The sequence below is a fragment of the Gobio gobio genome, assembly GCF_949357685.1.
Source record: "Gobio gobio genome assembly, chromosome: 23".
NCBI classification, from domain to species: domain Eukaryota; kingdom Metazoa; phylum Chordata; class Actinopteri; order Cypriniformes; family Gobionidae; genus Gobio; species Gobio gobio.
The window spans coordinates 34,648,416-34,665,740 of record NC_137119.1 but is presented as its reverse complement, the minus strand read 5'-3'; the positions used below and the strand labels follow the sequence as shown (position 1 = coordinate 34,665,740).

The 17,325-nt window shown below is 36.9% G+C and overlaps 1 protein-coding gene across 2 annotated transcripts in view; it reads left to right on the top strand.

The window, feature by feature from the left end:
• Window positions 1-17,325, top strand: part of mmp16a (matrix metallopeptidase 16a (membrane-inserted)) — a 78,094-nt gene that overhangs the window by 46,173 nt on the left and 14,596 nt on the right. For both annotated transcript variants that reach the window (XM_079805620.1, XM_079805621.1), the window contains exons 5-6: window positions 7,866-8,027; window positions 11,438-11,655. In XM_079805620.1, the coding sequence (XP_079661746.1) occupies window positions 7,866-8,027; window positions 11,438-11,655 (380 nt within the window). The remainder of the gene's footprint in view (window positions 1-7,865; window positions 8,028-11,437; window positions 11,656-17,325) is intronic.

Below are 17,325 nucleotides of genomic sequence, written 5' to 3'. Positions count from 1 at the left end.
GATCCAATTACTCAGCGATGGCCTTCTCAGAGGGCTAACAAAAGCCCTCTTGTTCTCAGCTATCCCATGTTTTTAATCAGCACTCATGTTGAAATGAAGACTAATAATGTTTCTCATCCAAAATTAGCATTTCAGAAGGGATTCCTCTGATTTGCAGTTCCACTGTGTGGGAGCTGTGTTGAAGCTAACCGCTATGCCTACTTTGTTTTTACTGTAATGATTTTCTCACTGTTAGCATGGTATTCTTAGCTGCGTCTGTTTACTGAGTATGAATCAGCAAGGGTCTGTTTGTGGGTTGCGTTAGCAATATTAATTGAGGGTTTGCTAGCATTAGGCTTGTATATTTGTAGGGTTTGCTAGCAGGGTGTAATCACTTGTGTTAGCATGGTATAAAGCAAAAGAGAAATAGAGCAACAGAGTGGTGATTAGCATGAAACAGGTATTAGGACAAAACAGGTATGATGATGCGTGCATGATGTCATATCAAGTCAGATTTCCTACTTTATATGCTGATAAAAATAGTACACCTGCAAAACAAATGCTAGCATTGCATATTTCATTTGGTTGCCAAATTGCACTTGCAAAAGTTATGGTCGGCCAAGGCTCATTGATGCACATGGGGAGCGAAGGCTGGCCCGTGTGGTCCAATCAAACATATATAGTAAGGAGCCATTTGTTTGGGAATCGATCTATACCATCTTGATATCTCGCTCTATGTTAAGTCAACTTCAGGCCCTTGCCACCATGTGATACAAAAAACAAGTTGACATCATGCAGATGAATGGCTTCAACAAATGCATATACCATTTAATTAACAACCTTGTAGCTCACAGAGTAGGTCTGTCTTTAAAGGTTTATTGGTCCCCTATGTAGAAAGTGAATGCTATTTTTACTTCCAGAAGCAGCCCGTTGGTGTACATACATCTAGATGACATTCTGACATCCTCTGTGGAATATTGTAGTGCTGTTTCCCACAGCTTTGTTCATGATCTCCATGTGACGTGATGTTAGATACTACCCAGAAGCTCTTTGCGCACTCCGAAGAAAGAAATCGTAGGGGGAAATCAAACATGGTTCGCTTTAAAAGAGGGGAAGACATTCAGTTAGGCCTTGGGCATTTACTGTTTTCTCTGAAATCCTGTTGACAATGCTGTAAGTGTGGGCCGGCGTGGCAGAAACAGATGTAACATTCTGCTAGACAGAGGACGTCAGTATGGCAAATGGTAAATTAATGAAATGGGGTTCTTGCTCAGTCTCTAATACCTGTGCTTCCCGTCTTTAGTTTGACAGGAAGTTTGTCCCCCAGCAGAGAGGAAATCCGTATGGGTTATAAAAAGGGTGTAACGTGCCCCAAGGGTATCCTGACTGATGTCTTTGTGTGCGTGTTTAGCTTCTCATTTAAAAGACGCCCTGTTCCTCAATGTCACAAACATCCACACAGATCTTGCCTTACTGAATTGCTCCCTGTTCCCCTGAGAAACACTGAGTGATGTCATATCCTTTGAAGGCTAATGAATCCCTGAAAGTTCATCAAGCCATTCGCTGTTATTAAAATCATTTCCTGGCAGTGCATGTTGCAGAAAGGCTTGTCAATCATTCAGCGTGTGGGATGATCCACTTTGACATTTCCCATCTCGTGTTTGGAATTAAGCGGATGGATCCATCATCTGTAATCAGAGCCTAGGTCGCTGGAGCCTAGTGTGTGTGTGTGTGTGTGTTGGCCCGTGTGAGTAGGATGTTCATCATACGGCTTAAAAAGGCATTGCTCAAGCGATTTGCAACGAGCGAAACTCACATTAGAAAGAAGGTGAGATACAAAGAGAAAAGACTATTGGAACATTTTACTAATTCCCTCCTGCGTGATGGGATACATGTACATGAACCTACTGTTGTGTGTCTGTTCCACACAGAAGTGTACCAGGGTATTACCATGGACATCATGCTATTATAATGCCATGTTTTGTTTGTTCATTCCCTTACGAAAATGTACTATGGCAGTATTATGGTATAGAGATGGTAATATTATGGTACTTTGAAACACTATGGTATTTACATGATACTTTTAAGGTCCATGGTCCTATATGGTAAATGTCCCAAAAATATGGTAGTATTTCATTTTTGAAGGTTTTACTGGGGTTTTATTCTAAGTACCCTAAGTACCTTAGAGTAGCATGGTATATTAATATGGAAATCATTCAGTGCCATGCTATACACTCACCTAAAGGATTATTAGGAACACCTTACTAATACTGTGTTTGACCCCCCTTTTGCCTTTAGAACTGCCTTAATTCTACGTGGCATTGATTCAACAGGTGCTGAAAAGATTCTTTAGAAAGGTTTGCCCATATTGATAGGATAGCATCTTGCAGTTGATGGAGATTTGTGGGATGCACATCCAGGGCACGAAGCTCCCGTTCCACCACATCCCAAAGATGCTCTATTGGGTTGAGATCTGGTGACTGTGGGGGCCATTTTAGTACAGTGAACTCATTGTCATGTTCAAGAAACCAATTTGAAATTATTCGAGCTTTGTGACATGGTGTATTATCCTGCTGGAAGTAGCCATCAGAGGATGGGTACATGGTGGTCATAAAGGGATGGACATGGTCAGAAACAATGCTCAGGTAGGCCTCGGCATTTAAACGATGCCCAATTGGCACTAAGGGGCCTAAAGTGTGCCAAGAAAACATCCCCCACACCATTACACCACCACCACCAGCCTGCACAGTGGTAACAAGACATGATGGATCCATGTTCTCATTCTGTTTACGCCAAATTCTGACTCTACCATCTGAATGTCTCAACAGAAATCGAGACTCATCAGACCAGGCAACATTTTTCCAGTCTTCAACTGTCCAATTTTGGTGAGCTCGTGCAAATTGTAGCCTCTTTTTCCTGTTTGTAGTGGAGATGAGTGGTACCCGGTGGGGTCTTCTGCTGTTGTAGCCCATCCGCCTCAAGGTTGTGCGTGTTGTGGCTTCACAAATGCTTTGCTGCATACCTTGGTTGTAACGAGTGGTTATTTCAGTCAAAGTTGCTCTTCTATCAGCTTGCAGTCGCCCCATTCTCCTCTGACCTCTAGCATCAACAAGGCATTTTCGCCCATGCCACCATGCCACGCTCAAAATTGCTTAAATCACCTTTCTTTCCCATTCTGACATTCAGTTTGGAGTTCAGGAGATTGTCTTGACCAGGACCACACCCCTAAATGCATTGAAGCAACTGCCATGTGATTGGTTGATTAGATAATTGCATTAATGAGAAATTGAACAGGTGTTCCTAATAATCCTTTAGGTGAGTGTATATCAATGTACCATTGTATTGCCATGTTTTATTGGACATTTAACATTTACCAAAATGTCCTTCTTTTAAGTAACTTGGGGTACCATATAAATACCATGGTACCGGTAGTTAAATATGAATGGCCATCATTCAGTAGTATGGTATACTGTATATCAATGTATTATGGCATCATCATGTTTTTGTTTTTTTACCATGGTAAAACCATATTATTTGTTAAAGAACTCTAAAGTACCTTGTAAATATCATGGTATGCAAATATGGCAGATATTCAGTAACATGGTATATATTGATGTACCATGGTGTTACCATTTTTTTTGGACATTTAACATGGTAAAACCATATTATTCTTTGAACAAATAACATGGCAAATAAATAGGGTAATCATTCAGTAACATGGTATACAGTATATCAAGATGCTATAGTATTATTAGCATGTTTTATTGGAAATGCACCATAGTAATCACATGTTGTTCAAGTAAATTAGAGTACCATATAAATAAATACCATGGAACATATGAATAATATAATCCTTAAGTACCATGATATGGAGTACCATGTAAAAACCATGGGATATGAATATGGTAATCATTCAGTACCACTGTATATATCCCGTTTTTGTTTCCCATCACATTGCTTTTCTTTCCCCTCTTTTTGATGTGTGAACTTGCCTTTCAGCTGCCTGCTAATTAATCAGGGTCTCTGGTCTTACATAAGAGATGTGATGGTTCAAACACAGCTGTTCCTGATTGAACTTCACCAGGAGCATCTTGGGAGAACTGGGCCTGAGCTCGAATCGGCTGATTCTGTGTGACACGCACACTTCACTCCACTCCACTCATCACCAGATCTATCCCCCACTGGTTATATCCTCCTCTCTGTAGAAGCAAAAATTAAAATACATTTTTATATTTTATGGAAAAAGCACACTTTATGTGCACTTGCATTCTTGTAAATCCAATGGCCGCCACATACGTGTTGTCCATTAAGTCCACAAGCCCGCAGGGTGTCTCATTTGTCATTTTAGGTTTCTGAAGGGTGCTTTCGAGCACCCTCAGTACGCACTTTTGCCGAGCTCCACTGCAGACTTCTACCTGACAGTCAAAGTAGCATTACCTGACGAAAGTGTGGACTGTGCAGTCTTAGGGTTCCATTTGTCTTACTTGGCAAAATCATGTTGTGTGGGTGGCGGGACAGTTCACCCCGAAATGAAAATTCTGTCATCATTTACTCACCCTCATGTCATTCAAAACCCGTAGGACTTCGTTTCGTTTATTTGGTATTTGTTTTTTTTGATGCACTGAAAAAGTACTGGCTCATAAGAATCGTTTTGATTCACATTTGTTCATTTTGAGTCATTTGTTTGTTCATTTGTGAATCAAGCTACAATGATTGCACTGTTTCTGATTCACTCAAACAAACTGGCTCATAAAAGTAATTCAGTCACAAATCAAACTACACTGGCCATGATGTGTGTTTTTGATTCACAAATTGACTCATAAGAGTCATTTGTTCGGGAATCAAATTGTACTGGGCTTGCTCTGTTGTTGATTCATTTGTCAATTTTCACTCACAAAAAAACTACACATTTCACATTTCACTCACATTGGTTTTTGAGTAATTAAAATTAATGAGCTCATAAGAGTAATTTGTTCACGAATCAAACTACACTGGCCATGCTGTGTGTTTTTGATTCTTAAATGAACTCAAATTAAATAACTCAAATTAAATTAAGAATCAAACTATACTGGTCTTGCGCTACGATTTTGATACATTTCTCTATCCTGGTTTTATCCTTTATCCTTGTGGAGAGAGTGCAAATTAACTAAATTACATTTTATGAAAAATTATGTTTAATGTTTTGCCAGTTTTGGGGTGGCCCAGGAGTTGATTAGCAGTTGCTATGATGTTCTGAGTGGTTGCTATGTGGTTGCTGGGTGGTTACACTCTGCCTTAAAGGGATAGTTCACCCATTTACTCACCCTCATTTCATTCAAAACCTGTTGGACAGATTCATTCTTGAGTGAACTATCCCTTATTTCAAAAGAGCTCACCCAAGTCTTTAAATTTCCCCTTAAAAGTCTTTGAAATGCGATTCACATCTGTAGCATAAACAGCGTTTTGAAAAACTGATCGCTCTAATTCCAGACAGTTCAGTTACAGTGCGGCCCACTTTCTATCATACTACAAAGTCTCTCTCTTGATTACGTTCTTGCACACCCACCATCCCGTTAATCATAAATTCTTAATAACTCTTCTGTGTTATGTAGCCTATGTTTGTTTCCTTCTAAAATCCTACCAAACAAATATTTTTCTCTGATAACAGAACTATAACTCGTCTCATGTGTTTTGTTCGCTCAGTAGCATTTGGTCAGTTGTGTATTTTGGAGTGTTTCACAGTTATCGGCTTTGATGCTGCCGAATTCTCCGGGGGAACGTTCTGTGCACTGAAATAGACCTAAATACCCAGGAATGCAAAACGCATAATTTGATCAGCGCAGAGCAGTTTAAATAAAACACAAGTTGACTGAATTAAAATGTGTCATATTCATTTGTGTCAGCAAATAAAAGATGGAGGAGAAGGAGAAGAGAAATGATAGACCGCTTGTAGCTGCTGATGTGGCCGTCATGGGTGTGCTGTTCTCTGCGGCCCTTGTTTTCCATCGCATAACGTCTGCCTTACTTTGGTGTCTGGCCTGTGGCGTAAAGTCCCACTTCCAAACCATCACGGAGCGATCAGGGCGGGGTTTTCCATTTGTGCACAGAGGGAAGATGCTCAGTGTGGATGTTTGATATGAGGGTGTGTAGTGACTGTTCATTCTGTAATGAATCCCAGCAGTAGCTGTGGTTACTCTGGATGAGTTATTCTGGAGTGGAAACAGAGATGGATAACAATTACGCACACATACAGACTGCAGCTTTGATTTTGACATATCATTATGTGCTCTGACACATACAGACTTTGTTGTGAATTTAGTGGCATTTTCTTTCGTTTAGAACATATATACACTTCTCATGATTCAATATTTTGTGTTACATATTACAATATCATAATTAGATCCTCGTTATAACTGCTTAAAGGTGCATTAAACGACTTCTGAGAAACGCTGTTGAAAGTGGATCAGACCGAGCACCAAAACAAACTTGTAGCCAATCAGCAGTAGGGGGCGTGTCCACTCATGATGGGGGAGGAGAGAGAGTGAGTTATGTAGCGTTCACACCGGACGCGAATTACGCAAAGTTGGACGCTTGAACATTTTGAGTTTATTTGCTTCATTTTCACGTGAAATTCGCTTCATTCGCGCGTGACATTCACTTCACAACAGACGCGAATTCGCGTCATGGGAGGGGCTTCTGCCAGCCGGCTCGTCTCGTTGAGAAATGGCTGACATGGGCTGTGTTTACACGTCTTTTTTGTTCAAATCTACCGTTAATGTGTGACAAAACGTAGTTTTAAGACTTTTTCAGGCGATAATGTAGTTGTTTAAAGCTCAAATCTGTGGTTTATTTATAAAAAGAGTGCCTATTTGAACATTTTATCTGGCATTTTCGGAGTTGTGAGCTCCAGTGGATCAGCGGCGCTCCGCGCTCGTTAACCCCGGCGAGAGCAGCCTTTCCTCGGCTAGTCCTTCTGACGTCTACCGCTGGCTCTAATGTCTCTGTGGTGTGTCTCGAGCTATAATTCGTCTTGTGTATATGTAACGGGCGATCTTTGGTCTCATGGATCTATAATTTGTTCCCTGGCAAATCGTTTAGTCTGAGGGCAAAGTGAAGTTTCATTACTTTTTTATTTTTAGGTTATAACTTTACGTTACAGTTGTAGCCGACTAGCACTGACTTTGAATGTTGGACTGAATTGTTTGCTTTATTTCATGTATAGCTTATTATACATTTTACTTATACTTTTGTATTAATGATCATACATAAACTTCCATTTAACAAAAAGAGACTGGGTTGTGTTTCATGTCATTTAATGTTATCGCAGTGATAATCATATTGTCTGAACCAGATATTAATATACAGATTTTCTCTTTTTCTTTATTTTTTGCAACGCACTATTTGCTTCACTTCTGCTATGATAAAGAAACATCCACCCTTGCATTGCGTGTGTGTGCATTTTGGGGGCAGAGCAATAAAAGCAGGGGTGTGTTTAACTGTTCAAATATCAACAGTGTTCAACAACGATTCTCAGAAATTGCATACTGCACCTTTAAAACAAATTGTAGTTGATTGGGTCCTGAAAAGTGGAGTTTACGTTACAGAATGGAGCCAGGTTGATGAATGTTTTAGATTCATAAAATAAGAAAAGGCTCAAATCAAATTGTTCACAAATCAAACTAAACCATTTGTGCTGGGTGTGTTCCCCCCTCAAATGAATCAAGCCATTTTTTGGGAATCGGACCATCTTGATATCTTGCTCAATGTTTTTTATTTACTTTTACAAACTGGCTCATAAGAGTCACTGATTCAGGAATCAGACTTCATCGATGTTAGCAAATCTAAAAAGTGACATCGGAGAGTTTTAACGGCCTCAATTTCACAGTATGTTGTTTTTGTGTGTGTAGGGAACGACCTCTTCCTGGTGGCGGTACATGAGCTGGGTCATGCGTTAGGCCTGGAGCACTCCAACGACCCCACTGCCATCATGGCCCCCTTCTACCAGTACATGGACACAGAGAACTTCAGACTGCCACACGACGATCTGCAGGGCATCCAGAAGATCTACGGTAACATTCACACAGAACACACTAAATTCACAACTTACCTTTTCTCAGCAAACACTGAATATTAAACCTCAGTGTGTAGCTCAAATCAGAACTCCATAGAAACCACATAGCAACACTCTGGCATCCATTCACACTTTCCTTGTAAAATGCAAAAATCTAGTGCCTTATTTTTTTCCTCTGTTCATGAGATCCACTTAACTGAATCCCATCCAACATTCAAATGGATCAAAGAGTCCTTCATTTGTGAATCAAACCACAATGTCACACTGTTGACTCATGAGAGTCTTTTGAGTCACAAATCAATCGGGACACACTGTTGCTGTGTCCGAAATCGTGTACTGTCTGAGTAGGTAACACATTTGAATTTGAATTTACTTTGAGACCGTTAAAGAAGTATGTTTGTATGAATATGGGTAGTATGAATGAAATTTGGACGTACTACAGCCACCATGTTGTTAGTGTCATGTGACCTACCAGAGTCAGTTGCGTCTCTTCACACATTCATAAATCCTCTCCCATGACCTCATGGGATAGTAAAGTGTCCATCGAATGCGCACTTCAGAATCACGGCGGAAGTAGTAGGTCTTTTCGCCTACTGTTTTTCGAATACTATGTATTCAGACATACTACAGTCTTTTGGCGTACTGTTTTTCGCATACTATACAGTAGGGAAGTAGCAGTGTGTGTGTTTTTGATTCACAAATTAACTGATGCTATATGTTTTTGATTCATCTGTCTATACCGCACTGATTTTATTCGCTTTTCCTGTGGAGAGAGCATAAATCAACAACATTTTTACATTTTATGAAACAATATAAGTGTTGTTTTGCCCGATATGTGACCAAGATGTCATCTTGCTCTGGTTTTATATTTTTTTTCCTGTGGAGAGAATATAAATTAACTAAATTTTTATATTTAAAAAAATACATAAGATTTTGAGGTGACTACAGCATTGCTAAGTTGTTGGGTGGGTTGCATGTAAGCTTAAAGGGATAGTTCACTCTGAAAATGAAAATTCTGTCATCATTTACTCACCCTCATGTCATTCCAAACCAGCAGGACACACTTTCCTCATAAAACGTAAAATCTATATTTCCCTCTGTTCCTCCACACCAATCCAGAATAACATGTTGGTGAGATGTTCAGATCCTCTTTCCTGGATCCCATTCAACATCCGTCCCTTCGGTCTTCCTCTTTCCTCCCCGACACAGGAAGAGACGGCTGAGGGTGGAGATACTCGTGCATCTTATGTATCACGCACACATTCCCAACCACATTCTCTCAATATCCATCACTCTCACGAGACCAGATCTCTCTCTATATATCTGTCTGTTTCATTCGTCCTGTGTTATACAACATGAAGGGCTGTAATCCTCGCTCTATTTCAGGAGATTCGATTTCAGACAGTCTGTGGTCCTGTGGGCCGCTCACATCTCCAGAGGGGTAATCCTGTCAGGAGGCCCTCCTCCTTGATTCATGCTTAAAATCATTCATTATTTTCGCTATTTAATCACCTATCCTTTCATTCTCACAGAGGACTTCTTGACCTCTCGATCTATCAGCTCGTAGCGTTCTGTCGGCTCTTCCAAAAATTCTGACGTCTTAGTTCATTGTGCTAACAGCTTGAACTCTTCAGCGCGGGTCAGCCGTCTGCTGTGATAATGAGTCCATAGATAATCGAGGTGGATGCTGGACTATAATTGATGCGAGAGCACATTATTATACCAACACTCCAGATGAATATTATGAAACCAGTTATTCAATCCACTACATTATCTAACTTATTTTACCTTTATTTTTTAAATAATTCATAATTTAAATAAATAAATTCAAATAAATTATATATACTTTATATTATACAATGCATGATAAATAAAATATATATATTACATATTTTATTTATATTAAATATACAGTATAAATACATTTAATTTAAACATAATCTTTTTTTGGTGTTTGGATGACCATTCAAACGTTGTAAAAAATAGTGTATCAAAAAAGTGATCCGTTTTTATAATAACACGATAACCATAAACTGAATTAAAGTTAGGCTAATAAAATATATATTTAATGAAATAATTGTAATAAATATAAAAAATATATAATTAAGAAAAATATATAAATGAATTATTGTTTTTAATGTGAGATTTATAATAATACAAATATTTTTTAAAAGTAATTATTTATTAGTATTATTATTTTAACACAAAAACCATCAAATTAATTAAAGTTAGGCTAATAAAATATATATATTTAATTAAATAATTGTAATAAATAAAATATGATTAAGAAAAATATATAATTGAATTATTTTTGTAATGTAAGATTTATAATAATAATAATAATAATAATAATAATAATAATAATAACAATAATAATAATAATACATTTTATTTAAAGACGCCTCTCTGTGCACTCGAGGACACTGTACAACACATAAAAATAAAAACAGTATAATAATTATTATAAATATTAAATATTATAATAATACTATTACATTTTTCAAAGTAATTATTTATTATTATTATTATTAATATAATAACACAAAAACCATAAAATGAATTAAAGATAGGCTAATAAAATATATATATTTAATTAAATAGTTGTAATAAATATAATACAATACACTCAAAAAAAAAAAGGTTCTATATTGCACCAAAAATGGTTCTTGGCTCGTAATCATAGGGGAACCTTTTTTAGTGCTATATAGCACCAATTTTGGTGCTTCAGTGGTGCTTCAGTGGTTCTTCAGCGGTTCTTCACCGGTTCTTTGACTAAGGTGCTATATAGCACCTCTGAAGAACCGCTGAAGAACCACTGAAGCACCAAAATTGGTGCTATATAGCACTAAAAAAGGTTCCCCTATGATTACGAGCCTTTTTTTTAGAGTGTATAATTAAGAAAAATACACAAATGAATTATTTTTGTAATGTAAGATTTATAATATTATTTTTTTCTAATATTATTATTATTTTATTTATTATTATTTATTAAAAACGTAAATAATTTAGTGAATCATATACATTTTATTATTTATTTAATTAATAAAAAAATGTATCATTGAATTTTAATATTTATTAAATAATTTTGTTATATGTCTTTATAAAAGCGGCAACAGAAATATGTTGATAATAATAAACATATAGCAGTGTTCAGTGAGATGGAATATAGCCTCTAAAACTTTTATAAAACTGCATCATGATAAAACACAATACTCTATGAATCATTAAATGTATTATTCTTAATAATTCCGTCAAGCAAAACAATTGACTACATTAGCCAAACTTCTTATGAGACCAAATATTGCCGTTTATAAGGAGGTTTTTGGCTATTAACAAAAAAAAAATCTAGAAATTAGAAAACATTTGGTGTTTGATGACCCTCATCTCTCTCTCTCTCTCTCTTTTCAGGACCTCCAGATAAACTTCCTCAGCCCACAAGACCTCTACCAACAGTTCCCCCCGTCCGCTCGCACCCTCCCGTAGATCCACGCAAAAACGACAGGCAGACGCGGCCTCCACGAATACCGACCGGCGACAAACCATTGCACCCGAACGCTAAGCCAGACATCTGTGACGGCGGCTTCAACACGCTTGCCATCCTCAGGAGGGAGATGTTCGTGTTTAAGGTGAGCCAACGAATGAGACAAACAGTATCTGTCTGAAACGCACAAAACATACACACAGATTCTTAATTACTACACGAAATGAGCTCATTTCAAGCTTATGGTCTCATAACTGCCGCTTCAACACTGTGTTTAGAGCGCTGGCAGCCTCAGCTGACAAACACACACACACACACACACACGTGGCGGCCGCAGGAAATGTTTCAGTGTGTGGGTGTTTTCTCTTTGTTCTCTTGAGCTTGTGCTGAAAGACAGTGACCTATTAGTCAGAGCCAATGAGCTTTTCTTTGCTCGCTGAACCTGAGAGCTGCCTTCAATGAATCCTTAAACCTCTAGTGTGATAGTTCGGTGTATCAGAAGAGCTGAGCGTTAGCAATCTCTGTGTGGATTATGAAGCTCTGACCCTACTAATGAAAGCTTGAACCTCACCGGTGGAAAAAGATAAAGGGAGGCTCATGGAAAGATGATCAACTGAACTGTTTAGATCTACATATACTGTAGGGAACAGCATGTCTTGCAATTGCATATCATAAGCTCATGTTAATCAGAGTAAAGTAACCATAGGAACAGAAGGCTACTTGAGTGTTTTCTTTATTGAAGTACACAGACAAAACATTAGTATTAATATTATTTATCAATTTGTTATAGATTTGCATATCACCAATATATTGCCAAATACACTGGTTTTATGCTATAGATCAGTCAGAATTTAAAAAAAAACTTTTATTCAACAAGAGATAATCAGTGTTATTCACTTCACCTGTCAGTGGTCATAATGTTATGCTTTTTTATTTGTAGCTTATGTTCTCATTAGGCTTTCAGAAAGGCTATGACTCCAAAATCCATACCTGCCAAAGTCTATAAAATGTCTGAAATCAGAACACACAAAGAAAAGTTGATGTCCAGTAACTGCACACAGGGGCACTAAAAGAGGTTTGCAGAAGATACAACTTTTAAAACAGATTAACAATGGAAACTCTTTTTAAAAAGTCGATTCTCTCTGAAGGTGTTGTATGCCATCTCACTTATGGATCTTGAGGAGATGCATATGAATAGAGGCTGAACTCGAGTGTTGTAGTTCTCTGATCTCTCTGAAGGACACTGCAAAGATTTACTGTGCTCTCACATAACACACAGCCAGTGTTTTTGTGTATATTTTTCTCGGTTTAAAAATAGATGGCATTCATTTGTCAGACTTTGCTGAAAGTTTCTTTTTTTCCGAATAGCCGAACTCATACTGACGTGTAGATTTATTCCACTTGAAGAGGGTTTTTGTTGGGCTCTAATCTTGTCACTTGGTCTCCACTCCCAGTTTCACAGCAGAAGCCTCTGGGAAAACAAAATCTATCATGAATGCTGTTACATTTCCTCACTCACTCAGTCGCTCGCTCTCTCACACGCTGTAAACTGGAGTAGTCTATCATCGCGGCTAGACAATAACACAAACATATTTCTGTGCAGTAAAACGCTCAAAGCCTGCCATCTAAGTTCTGAGATGTATCCAGAGTAATATCGGTGTCAGCTTTCTCATGTTGGCGGCACACAATTGTGGACAGACGACCTGATTGGCTGAAAGATGAGGAGACAACAGACTTACACTGACAGATCCATAATCATCAGGAAAAGTTTGATACGAGATCATTTCTTGCAACCACTTGAAAATAATTACTAGGTGAAATATATATATATATATATAAAAACAAATGAATTACATGATATGCTGATTAATTACACATTTAGTTGCTAAAAAAATCTGATACTGCTTTATTGTGGTGATTAAATATTAAAAAAGACAAAATTATATATATATCACTGACCTACAGGGAAATTAGATTGGAATAAAAATAATCTATATTAAATATTATATAATGCATGAAAAATATATGAATAAATATATACACATATTTAATATATTGTTTATTTATAATAAATATACAATATAAATATAATATTTAATACACTTTTATTTCCTAATCTTAAAAATATTTTTTAAATGTCAAAATGAAGTCTGTACACTAAAGTCTATAAAATAATACAATAAAAAAATATATATTCTATAATAAATATTATATGATTCATGATAAATATATGAATAAATATATAAAATTTGTCATATTTTATGTTTATTTATTTATAATAAATATAAAATATAAATATATTTAATAAAGTTTTATTTTTAATATTACATTAAAATCTTGTACAGTATAATACGTTTATAAAAAGCCAATAAAATATATATCAAATAATGAAAATTATATACAATTATATATATATATATATATATATATATATATATATATATATATATATATATATATATATATATATATATATATATATATATATATATATATATATATATATATATATATATATATATATATATATATATATATATATATATATATATATATATATATATATATATATATATATACACATTATATATATACAGTATATTAAATATATAAATAAAAATATATTCAATATTTTATTTATAATAAATATACAATAAAAATATATTTAATATGCTTTTTAATATTACATTAAAATCTTGTACATTATATTACGTTTATAAAAAGGCAATAAAATATATATCAAATAATGAAAATGATATACAATTATATATATATACACACATTATATTAAATATATAAATCAAAATATATTCAATATTTTATTTATAATAAATATACAATATATTTAATACGCTTTTTTAAATGTCAAAAATGTATGTCTATAAACCCTGTACTTACAATTACTGCCAATGTAAATAAAAGCACACTTTGTTCTCTATTATTTCTCTAGTAATATAAACAGTCAGTTCCCTCCTCCTCCCTCCCTCTCGCTCTCGCTGTAAGTGTGTGAGTGTACGAGAGAGTGTTTCACTCATCTGACAGCCCGTCTCCTGAGCGCTGGTGTTTGATGCGGTTTAAGTCTGTGTCCGATGGCAGATCTCTTCCGTCCAGTCCTGTGAGGAGAGTTTCACAGTCCGGTGAGAGATCTGTAGACTGAAACAGTGAGAGGCAGAGAGATAGCAGCCGATCTCCCAGCTGCAAGCTCTCAACCTGCCCAGCACCACACTGCTTGGGGTGCTTTCATCTTTCCGATGCATCTCTCATCCCTCCATCTCCTTGCACGCATCCCTGTGTTTAGTATTGGCTGGTTGTTACGGTCTGTTTCATTTCAACAGGCTATACCTCACACACCACATGAACGCTCTGCGTGGAATCCGTATTTTCGCCTCCTAATGCCAAGCTCTTGTAACTTAAGGTTTCATCCTAAAAATTCAGACAAATTCAAATATTAGTGAAATTTCATTGACAGAGTTCCCCTATAGCTGTAGGGTAGGGAATTATGAGAAATTTAGAGATTCTGAAACTATTAAAGACCATTTGAATCAGAACATTTCTGATTCAAAGTTTCTTTTTTGACCCTCATGAGGTTTCAAACTTATATATTAAATACAGTGGCGGCTGGTCAATGGAGGGCGCTGGGGCACAGCCCCCATTCAAAATTCCAAAAAAAATATACATGTATACAAAAATTATATAAAAATAAAATAGTTTACTCATACGATATGCCGGCTGTTAGAAAGAGCCTCAGCATTTAATAAAAACTGGCTTTGATCGGTTAACTAATATGTTCTTCAATATGTTTCATGCGGTTTCATGGGCGAGGGACGCCGGACAAATGGATGTCTAAGTCCAAAAATATACGGGCAGCATGTGACCTGAAGCTGGTCTCTAATTGGTTCTTAAAGGGTTAGTTCACCCAAAAATGAAAATTCTGTCATTAATTACTTACCCTCATGTCGTTCGACACCAGTAAGACCTCCGTTCATCTTCAGAACACAAATGAAGATATTTTAGTTGAAATCTGATGGCTCTGAAAGGCCTCCATTGGCACAATGCACGGTTCACTCTCAAGACCCTTAAAAGGTACTAAAGACGTCGTTACAAAGTCCATCTCACTACAGTGGTTCTAAAATAACTTTATGGAGTGACGAGAATAGTTTTTGTGCGCAAAAAAACCCTAAATAACGACTTATATAGTGATGACGATTTCAAAACACGGCATCATGAAGCTTCGAAGCGTTATGAATCAGTGAGTCGAATCATGATTCGGATTGCGTGTCAAACCGCCAAACTGCTGAAATTTGGTGATCCAAACTGCTGAATCGACTCGCTGATTCATAACGCTTCGAAGCTTCATGATGCCGTGTTTTGAAATCGTCATCACTATATAAGTCGTTATTTAGGGTTTTTTTGCGCACAAAAACTATTCTCGTCACTCCATAAAGTTATTGTAGAACCACTGTAGTGAGATGGACTTTGTAACGACGTCTTTAGTACCTTTTAAGGGTCTTGAGAGTGTACCGTGCATTGTGTCAATGGAGGCCTTTCAGAGCCATCAGATTTCAACTAAAATATCTTCATTTGTGTTCCGAAGATGAACGGAGGTCTTACGGGTGTCGAACGACTGTAATTAATGACAGAATTTTCAATTTTGGGTGAACTAACCCTTTAAAGATCCTCCTCCGGACGCAGGTCGCAGCGTCCCTGGCGAATCAGAATTGGATGCGTGTTATATTTTATCCAATCTGATTGGTTCTCGTCACCTGTCATTCAACTTTCCGCTCTTGGCCACTAAAGCGAAAGTGCGTGGGCGACACAGTTACTCCGACTCCGCCAAAACCTTGTTAGGATGATCACCTTCATAGAGATGGCAGCAGTTAAACCAAATTCTTTCACAAGGCCTTCGTTGGAAGATCCCGAACCGGACCAACGCAATTTACAGATCCAGCAGCAGGCCAGTGACAGGACGCAGCTGCACTCGGAGCTTCACGCGCTTATGAGAAACGTAAGTTAGGTGGCTGGCTGGATGTGTTGTTAGCAATGCCCTTTATTGCTTTCCCTGTCTTTTATTTCAAAGTGTCGGTACTGAAGTTTTGTGGACAAAAACAGGGGTAAGAGACCTCAAATATCTGACTGAACAATGCAAATGTCATGACACTACTGAGATGACGGACTTTAATCAGAGAGTCATTGAGAAATTTGCTGGCCAGAAAGAAAGGAGAGCAAAATTTATGTTCAAATAGTCAACATGCTAGTCTGTTGTTGCTTTTTTTTTTTTTTTTTCTCATTCAATTATATGTGGTAAATGAATGTGTAAAAAAATAAAAGTGAAGACACTGTCCACCCCGATCACCCCCCCCCCCCCCCAAAAAAAAATAATTATCACCAGCCGCCACTGATTAAATATCAAACTTGTATCATAACTTAAACACAATTCCAGCCCTATGTAGTGAAGCTTTTATAAGATCACTAGACTAAACCATTCTGATTTCACAAGAAGTTCTGAGCATCTGATCCTAATAACTGAACAGCATGTGCTTCAATTTCTCGAATCTTTCCGCTGCTTCCTGTACTACAACATTATATTTAACATTTCACTCCTCCATATTCAAGATATTTTAAATTGAAGACAGTCCAACTTGTACCAGATAATGGTCTCTCTGAGAGTGACTGTTACTCAAAATGAGGTACAGAGGGTCACATAAGGCAGTCTTTCTTAGCCAAAGCAGAATAAATTTTTGGTCCATGACCCATTTTTTAAGTTCCAAAATTCATGCAACCCTACATTTTAAGATATCCCTGATACAATATAATG